The sequence below is a fragment of the Heterodontus francisci genome, chromosome 1 (assembly GCF_036365525.1).
Source record: "Heterodontus francisci isolate sHetFra1 chromosome 1, sHetFra1.hap1, whole genome shotgun sequence".
Lineage (NCBI taxonomy): Eukaryota > Metazoa > Chordata > Chondrichthyes > Heterodontiformes > Heterodontidae > Heterodontus > Heterodontus francisci.
In genome coordinates, this window is record NC_090371.1 from 218,998,469 (window position 1) to 219,012,511 (window position 14,043).

Here is a 14,043-nt window from a genome sequence, read left to right on the forward strand (position 1 = left end):
AATCTATCGTTAGGCCACAGCTAGAGTATAGCATCTAGTTCTAGTCACCAGACTTTAGGAAGGATTTGAGTATTCTTGAGAGGGTGCATAGGAGATTTACCAGAATAGTTCCAGGGATGAGGGATTTTAGCTGCGAGGTTAGGTTTGAGAAACTGGGGTCGTTCTCCTTGGAGCAAAGTTGCTTGAGGGGAGATTTGATAGAGATTTACAAGATTGACAGGTTTAGATAAGGCAGACAAGGAAAAACTGTTCCCATTAGCTGATGGTGCAAGGTCGAGGGGCAGAAGATACAGGGGGGATGTGAGGAAAGACTTTTTTACATAGTGAGTAGTAATGATCTGGAACTCGCTGCCTACAAGGGTGGTGGAAGCAGAGACAGTTAATGATTTCAAAAGGAAATTGGATGGGCACATGAAGGAAATAAACTTGGAGGGCTATGGGCATTTGGCAGAGGGGGGAATGGGACTGACTGGAATGCTTTACAGAGCCACCATAGATTCGATGGCCAAATGGTCATCTCAAGTACCATAAATGTCATGACTCAGTTAGTTAATTCAAGACAGGTTACCCAGCAGTGAATTGAAGCCACTGATCAGATCTGCCCTGCTCTGCTGCAGAAATCATCAGTTTCAGAATCTGCAGAATAGCTCATTTCCTGGCAACCCCTCTCCTTATGCTGCGTAATTGCACTGGATTATGGTAAATTTTACATTTGGGTTTGGGCGAATGAGTTTGCATGGAAACTTCAATGTAAGCTCACCTTGGCAAAACTCGTGTCGAGAATGGAAATAATTAGGGTAATTGACAAATTAAATTACAGGTTACAAAGGTAGATTTATTATGTCACAATAGTTCAGCATTAACAGTTGAGAGTGTCTGGGATTGATATAAATTTGAGATCTCAATTTAGGACTGGACTTCTTTGATAACTGTCAACTTAATGGCATGAGACCAATTCCACTGAACAGATTTGCGTCTATATACTTGCAGTTAGTAATATTTCTCGAACTTATTCAACCTCGTCCTTGAGTTGGTGTGGATGAACTAATTGCCTCGCCTTCCTCTGGGAGGATGTGGTTGGCCGTCTAAGATGTCAGTGATGCCCTTCTGTCTGTACTATTCCATGTGTTCCTGACAGGCCTCCACATTCTACCATTCATAAACTTGAGCTATCCAAAACTCTGCTGCCTGTGTTCTAACTCGCACCAAGTCCTGTTCATCCATTGCCTATGTGCTTGCTGACTTACACTGGCTCCTGGTTAAGCAATGTCTTGAATTTTAAAATGCTCATCCTTGTTTTCAAATCCCTCAATGACCTTGCATTTATACCCATCACTGTAACCTCCAGCCCCACAATCCTCCCAGATATCTGTGCTCCTCCATTTCTGTTCTCTTGAACGTCCCCGATTTCAACCACATTACCATTGGTGGCTGTGCCTTCAGCTGCCGAGGCCTGAAACTCTGGAATTCCCTTTCTAAACCTCTCAGCGCCTCTCTCAAAACTTATCTCTTTGAACAAGCTTTTGGTCATCTGCCCTAAAATCTCCTTTTGTGGTCTGTCAAATGCAGTTTTATAATGTTTTTGTGAAGCACCTTGTGAGGTTTTACTATGATAAAGGTATTATGTAAACGATAGTTGTAGAGGTCCTCTTTGCTCCTCCAGGATCCTCTACTCGTGGATAAATTCACCTTCCAGCCTGGTATTTAGACTAGCTGGCTTAAATCTTACCTCTCTTAGCTGAGGGGCAATTGTAGATCCAATTGACACACTTATCTGTCTGTATCTGGTGGTATTGATATACAGTTGCAATGTCTAACCTTTCTGCCCGTCTGCAAGTACTGGACAAAGAACTCCCACAAGAGTTACCAAAAAGGACTAGAATTGAGGACTTTAGTGTCAAGCACCATCTTGTCGATCCTTAATTTCCAAAGAACCTCCTCAAACCAATTGAACAACCTGAATAATACTTGTTAGGTTAATCTAATCTTTTTGATGTCAATCGCCATGTAGGTGCTATAATAATTCATGCACTAAAGGAACAAATAATGAGATTCACAGGAATATAAGTAATATGTGAAGAATGCGTGGGTCTTTATTGCAACTTAAACTGGAACATATATGCACACGCCTTACTCTATCGGTCTACACCCCACAGCGCTCTGGTCATGTGATGCGACATCACTTCCTTTGGTGCCTTTCCACTTACAGTCTCTTCGTGATCTCACAGCAGTAGGTACCCATGATGACTTCCAAATCAAATTACCAGCATAGACTTACCAGGTTTCTCGTTTACTTCCGAACATCTTAACTCAGTGCTTACACAGGGACACTCACAGCTTCAGATACGCCAGGACATGTTTATGTTCCCCTTAAGCTATCTCTTGATGACTTGCCTGTATCCCTGGTAATGAACACTTTGCATAAGCTTTCATAATTTAATTAAGAACATAAGAAATGGGAGCAAGAGTAGATCATATGACCCCTCAAGCTTGCTCCATCATTCAGTTACGAGTATGGCTGATCTTCTGCCTCAACTGCACTTTCCTGACTGCTCTCTCTATCCCTCGATTCCCTGAGTTCAAAAATCTATCTAACCGGCCTTGAATATATTCAACAATGGATCGTTCACAGCCCTCTGCAGTAGCTAAATGATCAACCCTTTATCCTGAAACTGTGCCCATGTGTTCTAGATACTGCAACTATGGGAAACAGCCTCTCTGTTTAGTCTGTCAAGCTCCTTCAGAATCTTGTATGTTTCAATGAGATCTTATTCTTCTAATCTCCAGAGTGTATAGGCCCAATTTAGTTTAGTTTAGAGATACAGCACTGAAACAGGCCCTTCGGCCCACCGAGTCTGTGCCGACCATCAACCACCCATTTATACTAATCCTACACTAATCCCATATTCCTACCACATCCCCACCTGTCCCTATATTTCCCTACCACCTACCTATACTAGGGGCAATTTATAATGGCCAATTTACCTCCCAACCTGCAAGTCTTTTGGCTTGTGGGAGGAAACCGGAGACACAGGGAGAACTTGCAAACTCCACACAGGCAGTGCCCGGAATTGAACCCGGGTCACTGGAGCTGTGAGGCTGCGGTGCTAACCACTGTGCCGCCCCTCATCATAGGACAACCTTGTCATTCCCAGGAACCGATCTAGTAAACCTTCGCTGTACTGCCTTCAAGGCAAGTAAATCCTTCCATAGATATGGAGACCAAGCTGCACACAGTACTCCAGGTGTGGTCTCACCAAAGCCCGTATAATTGTTGTGAGGCTTTCTTCTTGTACCCCAGCCTCCTCACAATAAAGGTCAGCATGCCATGTGGCTTTCTAATTGCTTGCTGTACCTGTATGCTAACTTTGTGTTCCTTGTATGAATACACCCAAGTCTGTCTGAAAATTAACATTTAAAAGTTTCATGCTTTTAAAAAAAAAAAATCCACTTTTCTATTCTTACTACCAAAGTAAATAACCTGACACTTCCCCTCATTTTATCTGCCACCTTGTTGCTCACTCACTCAACCTGTCTATATCTCTTTTCAACTGCTTTGTGTCCTTGGTATGTGTGCTTAGATTCCCACCCAGCTTTAGATCAGCAGCAGCTTGGATACATTACTCTCGGTTTCTTTGTCTAAGTCATTAATACAGATTGTAAATAGCTGAGGCCCCAGCACTGATCTCTGCGGCACTCTGCTTGTTACAGCCTGCCTACTTGCAAGTGCTCCTCTTATCCCTACTCTCTGCTTCCTGTTGGTTAATTAATCTTCCATCCATGCTAATATATTACCCCAGCTACATGAGCTCTTGTCTTGTGTAACAATCTTTTACTTGGCACATTATTGAATGCTTTTTGGAAATCCAAGAATACTCCATCCACTGGTTCTCCTTCATCTACCCTACTAGTTACAAAAAACACTAACATTTGTCAAACGCAATTTCGCTTTTTTTTTTATAAAATCATGTTGACTTTGATCATACTATGATTTTCTAAGTACATTTTTAAGTGTTCCTTAATAATAGATTAGGGCATTTTCCTGACAACTGATGTCAGGCTAACTGGTTGTTGTTCCCTGTTTTCTCTCGATCTGTTCTTGAATAGTGGTGTTACATTTGCTAACTTCTAATCTGCTGGGATCATTCTAGAATCCTTTGGAAGATCGTAGCCAGTGCATCCACTATCTCTGCAGCAACCTCTTCAGAACCTGAGGATGTGTCGACTTTTAGTCCCTGAAGTTTCTCTAACCTCTTCTCTGCTGTTAATTACTTTAAGTTCCTCACTTTTATTAGTCCCTTAGTTACCCTCTATTTCCAGTACGTAGTAATTCCAGACACACAATATTCTCTGGCATTACCTAAATCCCCATGATTTCTCCTGTCTCTGCCTCTAAGGGACCAACGTTTACTTTAGCTGCTCTTCTTTTTAAATAGTAAAAGCTCTTAGAATTCTTTTTATATTCCTGGCCAGTTTGCTCATTTTTTTTCTCTTTTTAATCAAATTTTGATTGCTGTTTGGTTTCTAAAGCACTCCCAATCCCCAGGCTTACTAGTATTCTTTGCAAAATTATAAACCTCTTTTAATCTAATGCTATCTTTAACTTCTGTAGCAAGCCGCAGATCTTTCTTGCTGCATTTCTGTTTTATAATGGAATGTATTTTTGTTGAACATTTCGATTCATTTCTCAATGTTTCCCACTGTTTACTAGCCACTACATCTTTTTGTCTATTTGCCCAATCAACCGTAAGCAGCTCTCCCCTCATAACTCTGTTTTGGACTTGAGTATGTTCCTCTCAAACTTAGTATGAAATGCAATTTTATCATTTTTGCCCAGCAGATCTTTAACTGTAAAATATTATTAATTAATTCTGCCTCCTTAGACAATATTGGACCTAAAATTGCTTTGTTCCTTGTTGATTTCACAACATATTGTTCCAGGAAACTCGTGAAAGTATTCTACAAACTCCTCTTCTGGACTAACTTTACCAATTTGATTTGTCCAGTCTACATGAAGATTGAAGTCCCTCATGATTGCCTTTGTTACAAGCTCCAATTACTTCTTGCTTAATGCTTTGTCCAATGGTGTAACTACTGTTAGGGGGTCTATAAACTACTGCCCACACTTTGAGGCTGCTTATGTGATGATCATACCATAGAAGTGCAAGTTCTTCCCGTAGAATTTAACGTTGGGCGGGAGGTCCTGCCCAGTGGCCGGAAAGTCAGGGGTGAGCCCGCCTCTGCTGGGCCTGGGGAGCCACGCTGAAAATTTTCACTCCCCAGGCCCTTAATTGGCTTTGAGCAGGGCTTCCAAATCAGTGAGGCAGGAAGACCCGCCTAATGGAGCTGCCGGCCAATCAGTGGGCCAGTAGTGTCAGCCGGAGCGGTGGCCACTGCTGGGACTACACCAAGCCAACAGCAGCAAGAGGAAGCAATGCCCCGGAGCGAAGGTAAGTTTTTGGGGCCTTGCCAGGTACAATTGGCTGCTGGTCGGTTGGAGGGGTGGTGGGGGTGTGAGGAAATGTTGTGTGGTGAGGGTGGTTGGGGCTTTAGGGATGGCCCTCCATGGGGCACAGGATGCCTGATAAGGAGGCCTCCCCCTACCCCCCTACCCCCCAAGCCCACAAGAAGGTTGCCAGGTTTTACTTGGCGGTGTTCTTGGTGCCTTAACTGTCTGACCACTGCGGGTAAAATACCCATGGTGGCGGGAGAATCTTTTAAGTGCCAGTTAATTGTCCACTTAAGGGCCTTGGTTGGGTTGGGGTAGGTGGACAATCTAAAAGCATCTTAAGTTCCAGATATTCATGCAAAATTTTGATTTTCAAATACTGTACAGTTTTGTTGGATGTCTTTAATGAATGTCTTTGGGGCGGTGCAGTGGTCAGCACCGCAGCCTCACAGACCCGGGTTCAATTCTGGGTACTGCCTGTGCGGAGTGTGCAAGTTCTCCCTGTGACCGTGTGGGTTTTCGCCGGGTGCTCCGGTTTTCCCCCCGCCAAAGACTTGCAGGTGATAGGTAAATTGGCCATTGTAAATTGCCCCTAGTGTAGGTAGATGGTGGGGAATATGGGATGACTGTAGGGTTAGTATAAGTGGGTGGTTCTTGGTCGGCACAGACTCGGTGGGCCGAAGGGCCTGTTTCAGTGCTGTATCTCTAAATAAATAAATAAATATATTGCCTTCAGTGTCAAAGGCCACTGGTAATCAGTTCCTCTGAGGTGACAGTTTCTCGGTGAAGTTGAATAAATATTCATTTATTGAAGTACATTCTCACTGAATACTTTGAGATACGATTAAGCTTTGGAAAGATTATAGTACAGCCTGAAAGACTATTTTTGTGAAGAAAATAAGATAGTAAAAATTGGTTGAGATTGTAAAGATAAGTTAATAACTTCAAACTAAAGCTGTGGATAGGGCTTTAAACTAAAAGAGGTGGGAGAGGGGAGAGTCAGGTGAAGGGAGATTTAGAAATCTAAAGAAAAAAATTGAGGCAATAGACCAGTGTAGCTATTTGGGTAAAGACAAGCAGATGGGACAGGAAGGGACCGAGAGTTTAATGGTAATGGTGCATCAGTGAATGAGGTCCATGTAAAGAATAGTCGTAAAACACTACAATTTTTTATCTGAATGCACAAAGCATTTGTGACAAGATAGATGAGCTAGTGGTACAAATAGAGATAAATGCTTTAGATCTAATTGCCATTACAGAGACGTGGTTACAAGATGAACAAGGTTGGGAAATAAATCTTCCAGTGTACAGAACGTTTCGGAAAGACAGACACAATGGAAAAGGAGGAGTTGCTCTGATAGTAAAGGATGGCATAAGGGCAGTAGTGAGAAAGGATCTTGGTTCAGAAGATCAGGAATTAGGGCCAGTATGGGTAGAGATTAGGAAGAACAAGGGTCAGACTGCCTCCGTACACTGCCCTCAATGGCTGTGGTGGGGAAGAGACAGTCGCCCACTACCTTCTGGAACGTGCCTTTGTAAAGCGGGTCTGGAAAGAGAGGCAGTGGTTTTTGTCGAGGTTCATCCCGAGGAGCTCCATCACGCCGGACTCGGTGCTGTTTGTGTGTTCCTAGGGATGCACACTGATCAACATCAACTGCTGCTGCATGATCATCAACTCGGTGAAAGACGCTCTTTGGTCTACCCGAAGCTTGCTGGTCTTCCAGTGCAAAGAACGGTCAATGACAGTGTTGCAGACTGGCACATTCCAAGGTCCAGGACTGAGGACTACACTAAAGCGTGGGGCAACCGCTGCAGAGGCTCAATGGGGACTGGACACTGTGCAAGGCCCTCCTGTCACCAAGAGGCTGGAAATAGTGTAAAATCCCTCAGGCTGTGTGCACCAGAGAATGTTTTACGTGAAATATGATCTGTAATGGCAAGTATAGTGAAACACTTCTTGTACTGTATTGAAAGGAACTGATTTGTATTGCCCTTTATGTAATGTCAAATTTGAACTGTTTTGTAAATGTACTTATGCACATTTTATGAATAAAGTATGTTTTTGTTAAAAATACAGAAAATGCTGGTGGGAGTAATTTATAGGCTCCCTGAAGTAGTTATACCATTGGACAGAGCATTAAGCAGGAAATAATTGGAGCTTGTAACAAAGGCAATGCAATAATTGTATCTTCAGAACCTCAAACAATTTTTCCTATCCTATTTTCTTCATAGAAATGCAGTCTTTCAGCCTGTGTTATAAACATTCCAAAGCTTAAATGTGTAAGGATAGAAAGAGATTTATGCACAAGCCAGCATCTCTTGATTATTTGTATGTTCTTGGTTAAAGCATTATGGGAATAAGAAGTGATGCAATACTAAATTGTATTTCAAAGTATTCAGTGAGTATGTACTTCAATAAATGGATATTTATTCAACTTCAAGAATAGAAACTCACTGCACCTCTGCAGAATTGATTGCCTGTAACATTTGACATTGAAGGCAATATATTTCATTATAGACATGCATCAAAATTGCACAGTATTTCACAAGATGTGGAACTTAAAGACATGCTTTAATTTGTCATGTTCTGTAATACTGCATCTCATGTTTAACCGTAAGCAGAAGACTTGAATTTCCAATAAGAATCTTTGAACCGCTTCCTTTTTTAACTTTAATCTTCATATCGAATGGACAAATCCAATTGGCAAATGTAGTCTGGAAGATGAGTCTGTAGAATGCTTTTGTGACAGTTTTCTGGAACAGTATGTCATGGAACCAGCAAGGGGTAAAGCTATCTTAGATCTATTTTGTGCAATGAGACTGGTTTAGATTAGATTAGAGATACAGCACTGAAACAGGCCCTTCGGCCCACCGAGTCTGTGCCGAACATCAACCACCCATTTATACTAATCCTACACTAATCCCATATTCCTACCATGTCCCCACCTGTTCCTATATTTCCCTACCACCTACCTATACTAGTGACAATTTATAATGGCCAATTTACCTATCAACCTGCAAGTCTTTTGGCTTGTGGGAGGAAACCGGAGCACCCGGAGAAAACCCACGCAGACACAGGGAGAAATTGCAAACTCCACACAGGCAGTACCAGGAATCGAACCCGGGTCCCTGGAGCTGTGAGGCTGCGGTGCTAACCACTGCGCCACTGTGCCGCCTTTAATTAATCTCATGGTAGTAGATCCTCTGGGGAAAAAGTGATCATAATTCAATTGAATTCCATGTTAGGTTTGAAAGGAACATGCTCTAGTCCCAAATAAGAATCTTCTAAACTGCCAATTACATAAGTATGAGGGGAGAACTGGTTGAGGTGATTGGGTAAATAGATTAAAAGGTATAGTGGTAAATAAACAGTGGGAAACATGTAGAGGAACAATTCAAAATGTTCAACAAAAATGCATTGCAGTGTAAAGCCTCAGCGACAAAAATCCATCCATGGCTTACTAGGGAAGTTAAGGATAGTATATTAGGCTTATAATGTTGCAAAGAATAGTTGTAAGCCTGAGTGTTTTGGAAACCAGCAAAAAGGATGACCAAAAAGTTGATAAAAGGGGAAAAACTAAAAGAGGATACTAGCCAGGAATATAAAACAGATTTTAAGAGCTTTTGCCAGTATATAAAAAGGAAAGTAGCTAAAGTAAATGTTGGTCCCTTTGAGGCAGAGACAGGAGAAATTATTATTGCAAATGAGGAAATGGCAGAAATGTTGACCAAATATTTTGTCTGTCTTCACAGTAGAAGACACAAATTCTGTATAAGGAATAGAGGGTAACTAAGCCGCTAATAAGAGTGTGGAACTGAAGATAATTAATATTAACAGAAAGAAAGTATTGGAGACACTTAAGGGACTAAAAGCCGACACATCTCCAGGATCTGATGGCCTTCATCCTAGATTCTAAAGGAGGTAGCTGCAGAGATAGTGGATGCACTGGCTATGATTTTCCAAAATTTCCTAGATTCTAGAATGCTCCCAACGGATTGGAAATTAGTAAATGCAACACTGCTATTCAAGAACAGACGGAGAAAGAAAACAGGGAACTGCAGACCAGTTAGCCTGACATCAGTCATTAGGCAAATACTGAAATCTATTAAGGAAGCCTTAAAAAAAAAAAGCGTTTAGAAAATCATAGTAAGATCAGCCAAAGTCAATATGGATTTACAAAATGGAAATTGTTTTTAATTTTTATTGGAGATTGTTGAGGATGTAACTAGTAGGGTAGTTAAAGGGGAATTAGTAGATGTAGTATTAATCGCTTAGTACTACAGAACTTGAGTGTAGCTGAAAAAAGACATGCTGTTGAAGCTTTTTGTATTTCACTTGTCAGGACAGATGCAAGAATACCTCTGTAGGTAAAAGGAACGTGTCCAGGCGTTGCGCCTTTTTTAAAGTTAAACAGAAGGCTGCGTTTGCTGACAATGCCACCAGTCGGTGGCGCTGCAATGGCACACGCGCGAATGCAGCCTGTGCCACTAAAATGTCACAGTCTGCGACGTCAGGCAGCTGCCAGGATTAAAGATGGCGCTGCTCAAATAATCACACGATGGCAACCTAAACACATTGCAGCACGCCATGGCCGGAAGGGAGGGAGTGAGTGGGCCGGCGAGCCAGTGGTCGGGGGTGTGGCAAGTGAGCGGGCGGCAGGGGGTGATGGTCTTCGGCTGCCCTCGTTACGCGATGACGTCATCTGCGCATGCGCCAACCAGTCCTGGCACTGCGGAACGCAGCGCATGCGCAGAGGGTAGGAACCAATCTGCGCATATGCGCGGATTGGTGCAGTCGGATGATGTAAGCTGCCGGCTGCTTTGTCAGTAATCACTTTGTAAACAGAAATGTAGGGACAATAATTCCCTGCTGCATTCTTCATGGCAATGCCTTGACCAATCAGTTGACTTGCAATCAATCATCACCCTTTTCTCATGCAGTATAAATTGTTGGTGCCTTCGAAATTTGGCATTCCTATTTCTGTTCTAATGAGTGCAAGACGAAAAGTTTCAACAGCATGTCTCTCTTTTCCAGGTGTAGTATTCTTGGATTTCCAAAATCATTTGATAAGCTGCCACACAAGGTTAATTTACAAGACAAGTGCTCATGGAAAATGGGGGTAATATATTAGCATGGATAAACGATTGGTTAACGGACAGGAAGAAGAGTAGGGATAAACGGGGCATTTTCATTTTGGTAGGCTGTAACTAGTAAGGATCAGTGCTGTTTTCTCAGCTATCTGACAATCTATATTAATGACTTTGACAAAGAGATTGAGAGTAATGTATCTAAGTTTTCTGATACAAAGTTTGGTAGGAATGTAAGCTGTGAGGAGGACACTGGCTGTAACGAGATAAAGATATGTTAAGTGAGTGGGCAACAAGTTAAAAGATGTAGTACATGTGGGGAAGTGAGAGGTTATTCACTTTGGTAAGAATAGAAAAGCAGAATTTTATTTTGAAGTGTCACACCTTTCAATGCTGATGTTCAGGGAGACTTGGGTATACTGATAAAATGAACACAAAGTTAGCACACAGGTACAGCAAGCACTTAGGAAGACAAATAGTATGTTGGCCTTTATTGCAAGGAAATCTTGCTACAGTTGTAGAGGACTTTGAGACCACACCTGGAGTACTTTGTGCAATTTAAGGAAGGATATACTTGCCTTGGAGATGGTACAGCAAAGGTTCGCAAGATTGGTTCCTGGCATGAGAGAGTTGTCCTGTGATGAGCAGAGTAAATTGGGTTTATACTCTCATGAACTTGGAAGAATGAGAGATGATCTCATTGAAACCTACAAGATTCTCAAGGGTTTGACAGGGGAGAAACAGTCACGTCGTTTCCCCTAGCTGGCTAATCTAGAACACTGGCACAGCTTCAGGATAAAGTGTTAATTCTTTAGGACTGATGAGAAATTTGTTCACTCAGAGGGTTGTGAATCTTTGAAATTGTCTACCCTAGAGGGTGGTGGATTCCCTATCGTTGAGTATATTCAAGGCTGGAATGGATAGATTTTGGATCTCGGAATTGAGGGGTATGGGAGGAGGAAGAAGAGTGGAGTTGAGGTAGATGATCAGCATGGTTGTACTAAATGGTGAAGTGGGCTCGAAGGGTTGAATGGTTTACTCCTGCCCCAATTTCTTACGTTTTTATGACTTAATTTAAATCTGGTAAATAATGCTATGTCACAATTTGTTGAACTTTTAATCCTTTCCTTTGTCTTTTAAGGTTTGATTTTGAGGAAGTATGACAAATCAAAGAGGAGATAGAGATATTCAACTCAGTCTACAGACAGACACAGCTGAGAAGAGAGTGGTCTCTGAGGGCAGTTTACTGATGGAAGGCAGTAATAACTTGGCTGCCAGACCACTTGAGCTGCCAGCAGCAGAATTGTGCATTCAGCCATCTACAAGTAAATCCCTGATGTCAGCCCTTGAAGTTGGCGTGATAAAGCAGACAGATTCTAAAGTTCAGCATGAACTGGGTGTTGAGTCTTCACGGTGCACAGCAAGTGAAGTTAATGGTAACGTAATGCCTTGTGTAACTCCAGCAACACCTGTCGTAAAAGGGAATTTGGTTGCTGTTAAATCAGGCGAAGTCAACACATCTGAGAAGTGTGATGTTACATTAGTCAGTGTTGCCTCGGTCACTGGTGATCAGGAGATGGAAGTTTCAGTTTCTGCTCAGCTGGAGACTCTATCTTTTAAAAGATCACAATTGATGTGCCAGAACCCAGAAATTGCAAAAGGCCAACAGTTAGGCCAGAGTCTTGACTTCCCGCAGGTTAATGTTACATTACAAGCTGGTGCAGCTGAGGAGGAAGACAGTGAAGATGAAGAAAGCTCTTCATCAGAAGACTCTTCATCAGACAGGTGAGCATTCAATGAAAGGACGTCTTAACACGAAACTTGGCCAAATTGCCAGATGGTATAACACTAAATTATTGTGTATTGTACATAGTGAAGGAGTTGAAGTAACATATATCTGTGACAACCAAAGATAGATTATATGACAGCCCCCCACTTTATTTTCATTTTTAGTTATTTTTTCTTCCTTTTTTTTACATTCCTTTTTACATTTTTTACAATCTTTTTTTGCATTTATTTCATTTCATCTTAGTTTGTTCAGTTTGCTTACCCACTGTTTTTTTCAGGTTTTTCTTCAGGTTTGCACTTGCTGCTGTTCAATATTCAGTATATTCACACCTAATCTGTACGAATGCTTTGTCTTTCAACACATGTGAGGGAACCGTGGTTGACAAGAGAGGTTGAGAGTCTTGTTAGGAAGAAGAAGGATGCGTATATAAGGTTGAGGAAAAGGGGCACAGGCATAGCTCTGGAGGGATACAAGATGGCCAGGAAGGATCTGAAGAAAGGGATTAGGAGAGCTAAGAGAGGGCATGAAAATGCTTGGCGGGTAGGATAAAAGAAAACCCCAAGGCCTTTTACGCGTATGTCAGAAATATGAGGATGACTAGGGGGACCGTAGGTCCGGTCAAGGACAATAGCGGGAGACTGTGTGTTGAGCCGGAAGAGATAAGTGAGGTTTTGAATGAGTACTTCTCTTCGGTATTTACGAATGAGAAGGGGTGTATTACTGAAGAGGACGGTGTGAAACAGACTGGTAAGCTCGAGGAAGTGCTCGTTAGGAGGGAAGATGTGTTGGGGTTTTTGAATAACTTGAAGATAGACAAGTCTCCCGGGCCTGACGGGGTATATCCAAGGATATTATGGGAAGCAAGGGATGAAATTGCAGAGCCGCTGGCAATGATCTTTTCATCTTCTCTGTTGACGGGGGTGGTACCAGGTGATTGGAGGGTGGCAAATGTTGTGCCCCTGTTCAAGAAAGGGAATAGGAACAACCCTGGGAATTACAGGCCAGTTAGTCTTACGTCGGTGGTAGGCAAGTTGATGGAAAAGGTGCTGAGGGATAGGATTTCTGAGCATCTGGAAAGACACTGCTTGATTCGGGACAGTCAGCACGGTTTTGTGAGGGGTAGGTCTTGCCTCACAAGCCTGATTGAATTCTTTGAGCAGGTGACCAAGCAAGTGGATGAGGGTAAACCAGTGGATGTGGTGTACATGGATTTTAGTAAGGCATTTGATAAGGTCCCCCATGGTAGACTTATGGAGAAAGTCAGGAGGCATGGGATAGTGGGGAATGTGGCCAGTTGGATTAAGAATTGGCTAACTGATAGAAGGCAGAGAGTGGTCTTAGATGGTAAATACTCAGCCTGGAGCCCAGTTACCAGTGGCGTGCCACAGGGATCAGTTCTGGGTCCTCTCTGTTTGTGATTTTTATTAACGACTTGGATGAGGAAGTCGAAGGGTGGGTCAGTAAATTTGCAGATGATACAAAGGTTGGTGGAGTTGTGGATACCGAGGAGGGCTATTGTCGTCTGCAAAGGGACTTCGATAGGTTGCAGTGCTGGGCTGAAAAGTGGCAGATGGAGTTTAACCCTGAAAGTGTGAGGTCGTCCATTTGGAAGGACAAACACGAATGCAAAATACTGGGTTAACGGTAGGGTTCTTGGGCATGTGGAGGAGCAGAGAGACCTTGGGGTCTATGTGCATAGATCGTTGAAAGTTGCAAA

The 14,043-nt window shown here is 42.5% G+C and overlaps 1 protein-coding gene across 1 annotated transcript in view; it reads left to right on the top strand.

Moving 5' to 3' along the window:
- naf1 (nuclear assembly factor 1 homolog (S. cerevisiae)) overlaps positions 1–14,043 on the top strand; it is a 350,613-nt gene that overhangs the window by 12,742 nt on the left and 323,828 nt on the right. Inside the window, exon 2 of the mRNA XM_068021523.1 lies at positions 11,679–12,322. Coding sequence (XP_067877624.1) covers positions 11,697–12,322 — 626 coding nt within the window. The 5' untranslated portion in view covers positions 11,679–11,696. The remainder of the gene's footprint in view (positions 1–11,678; positions 12,323–14,043) is intronic.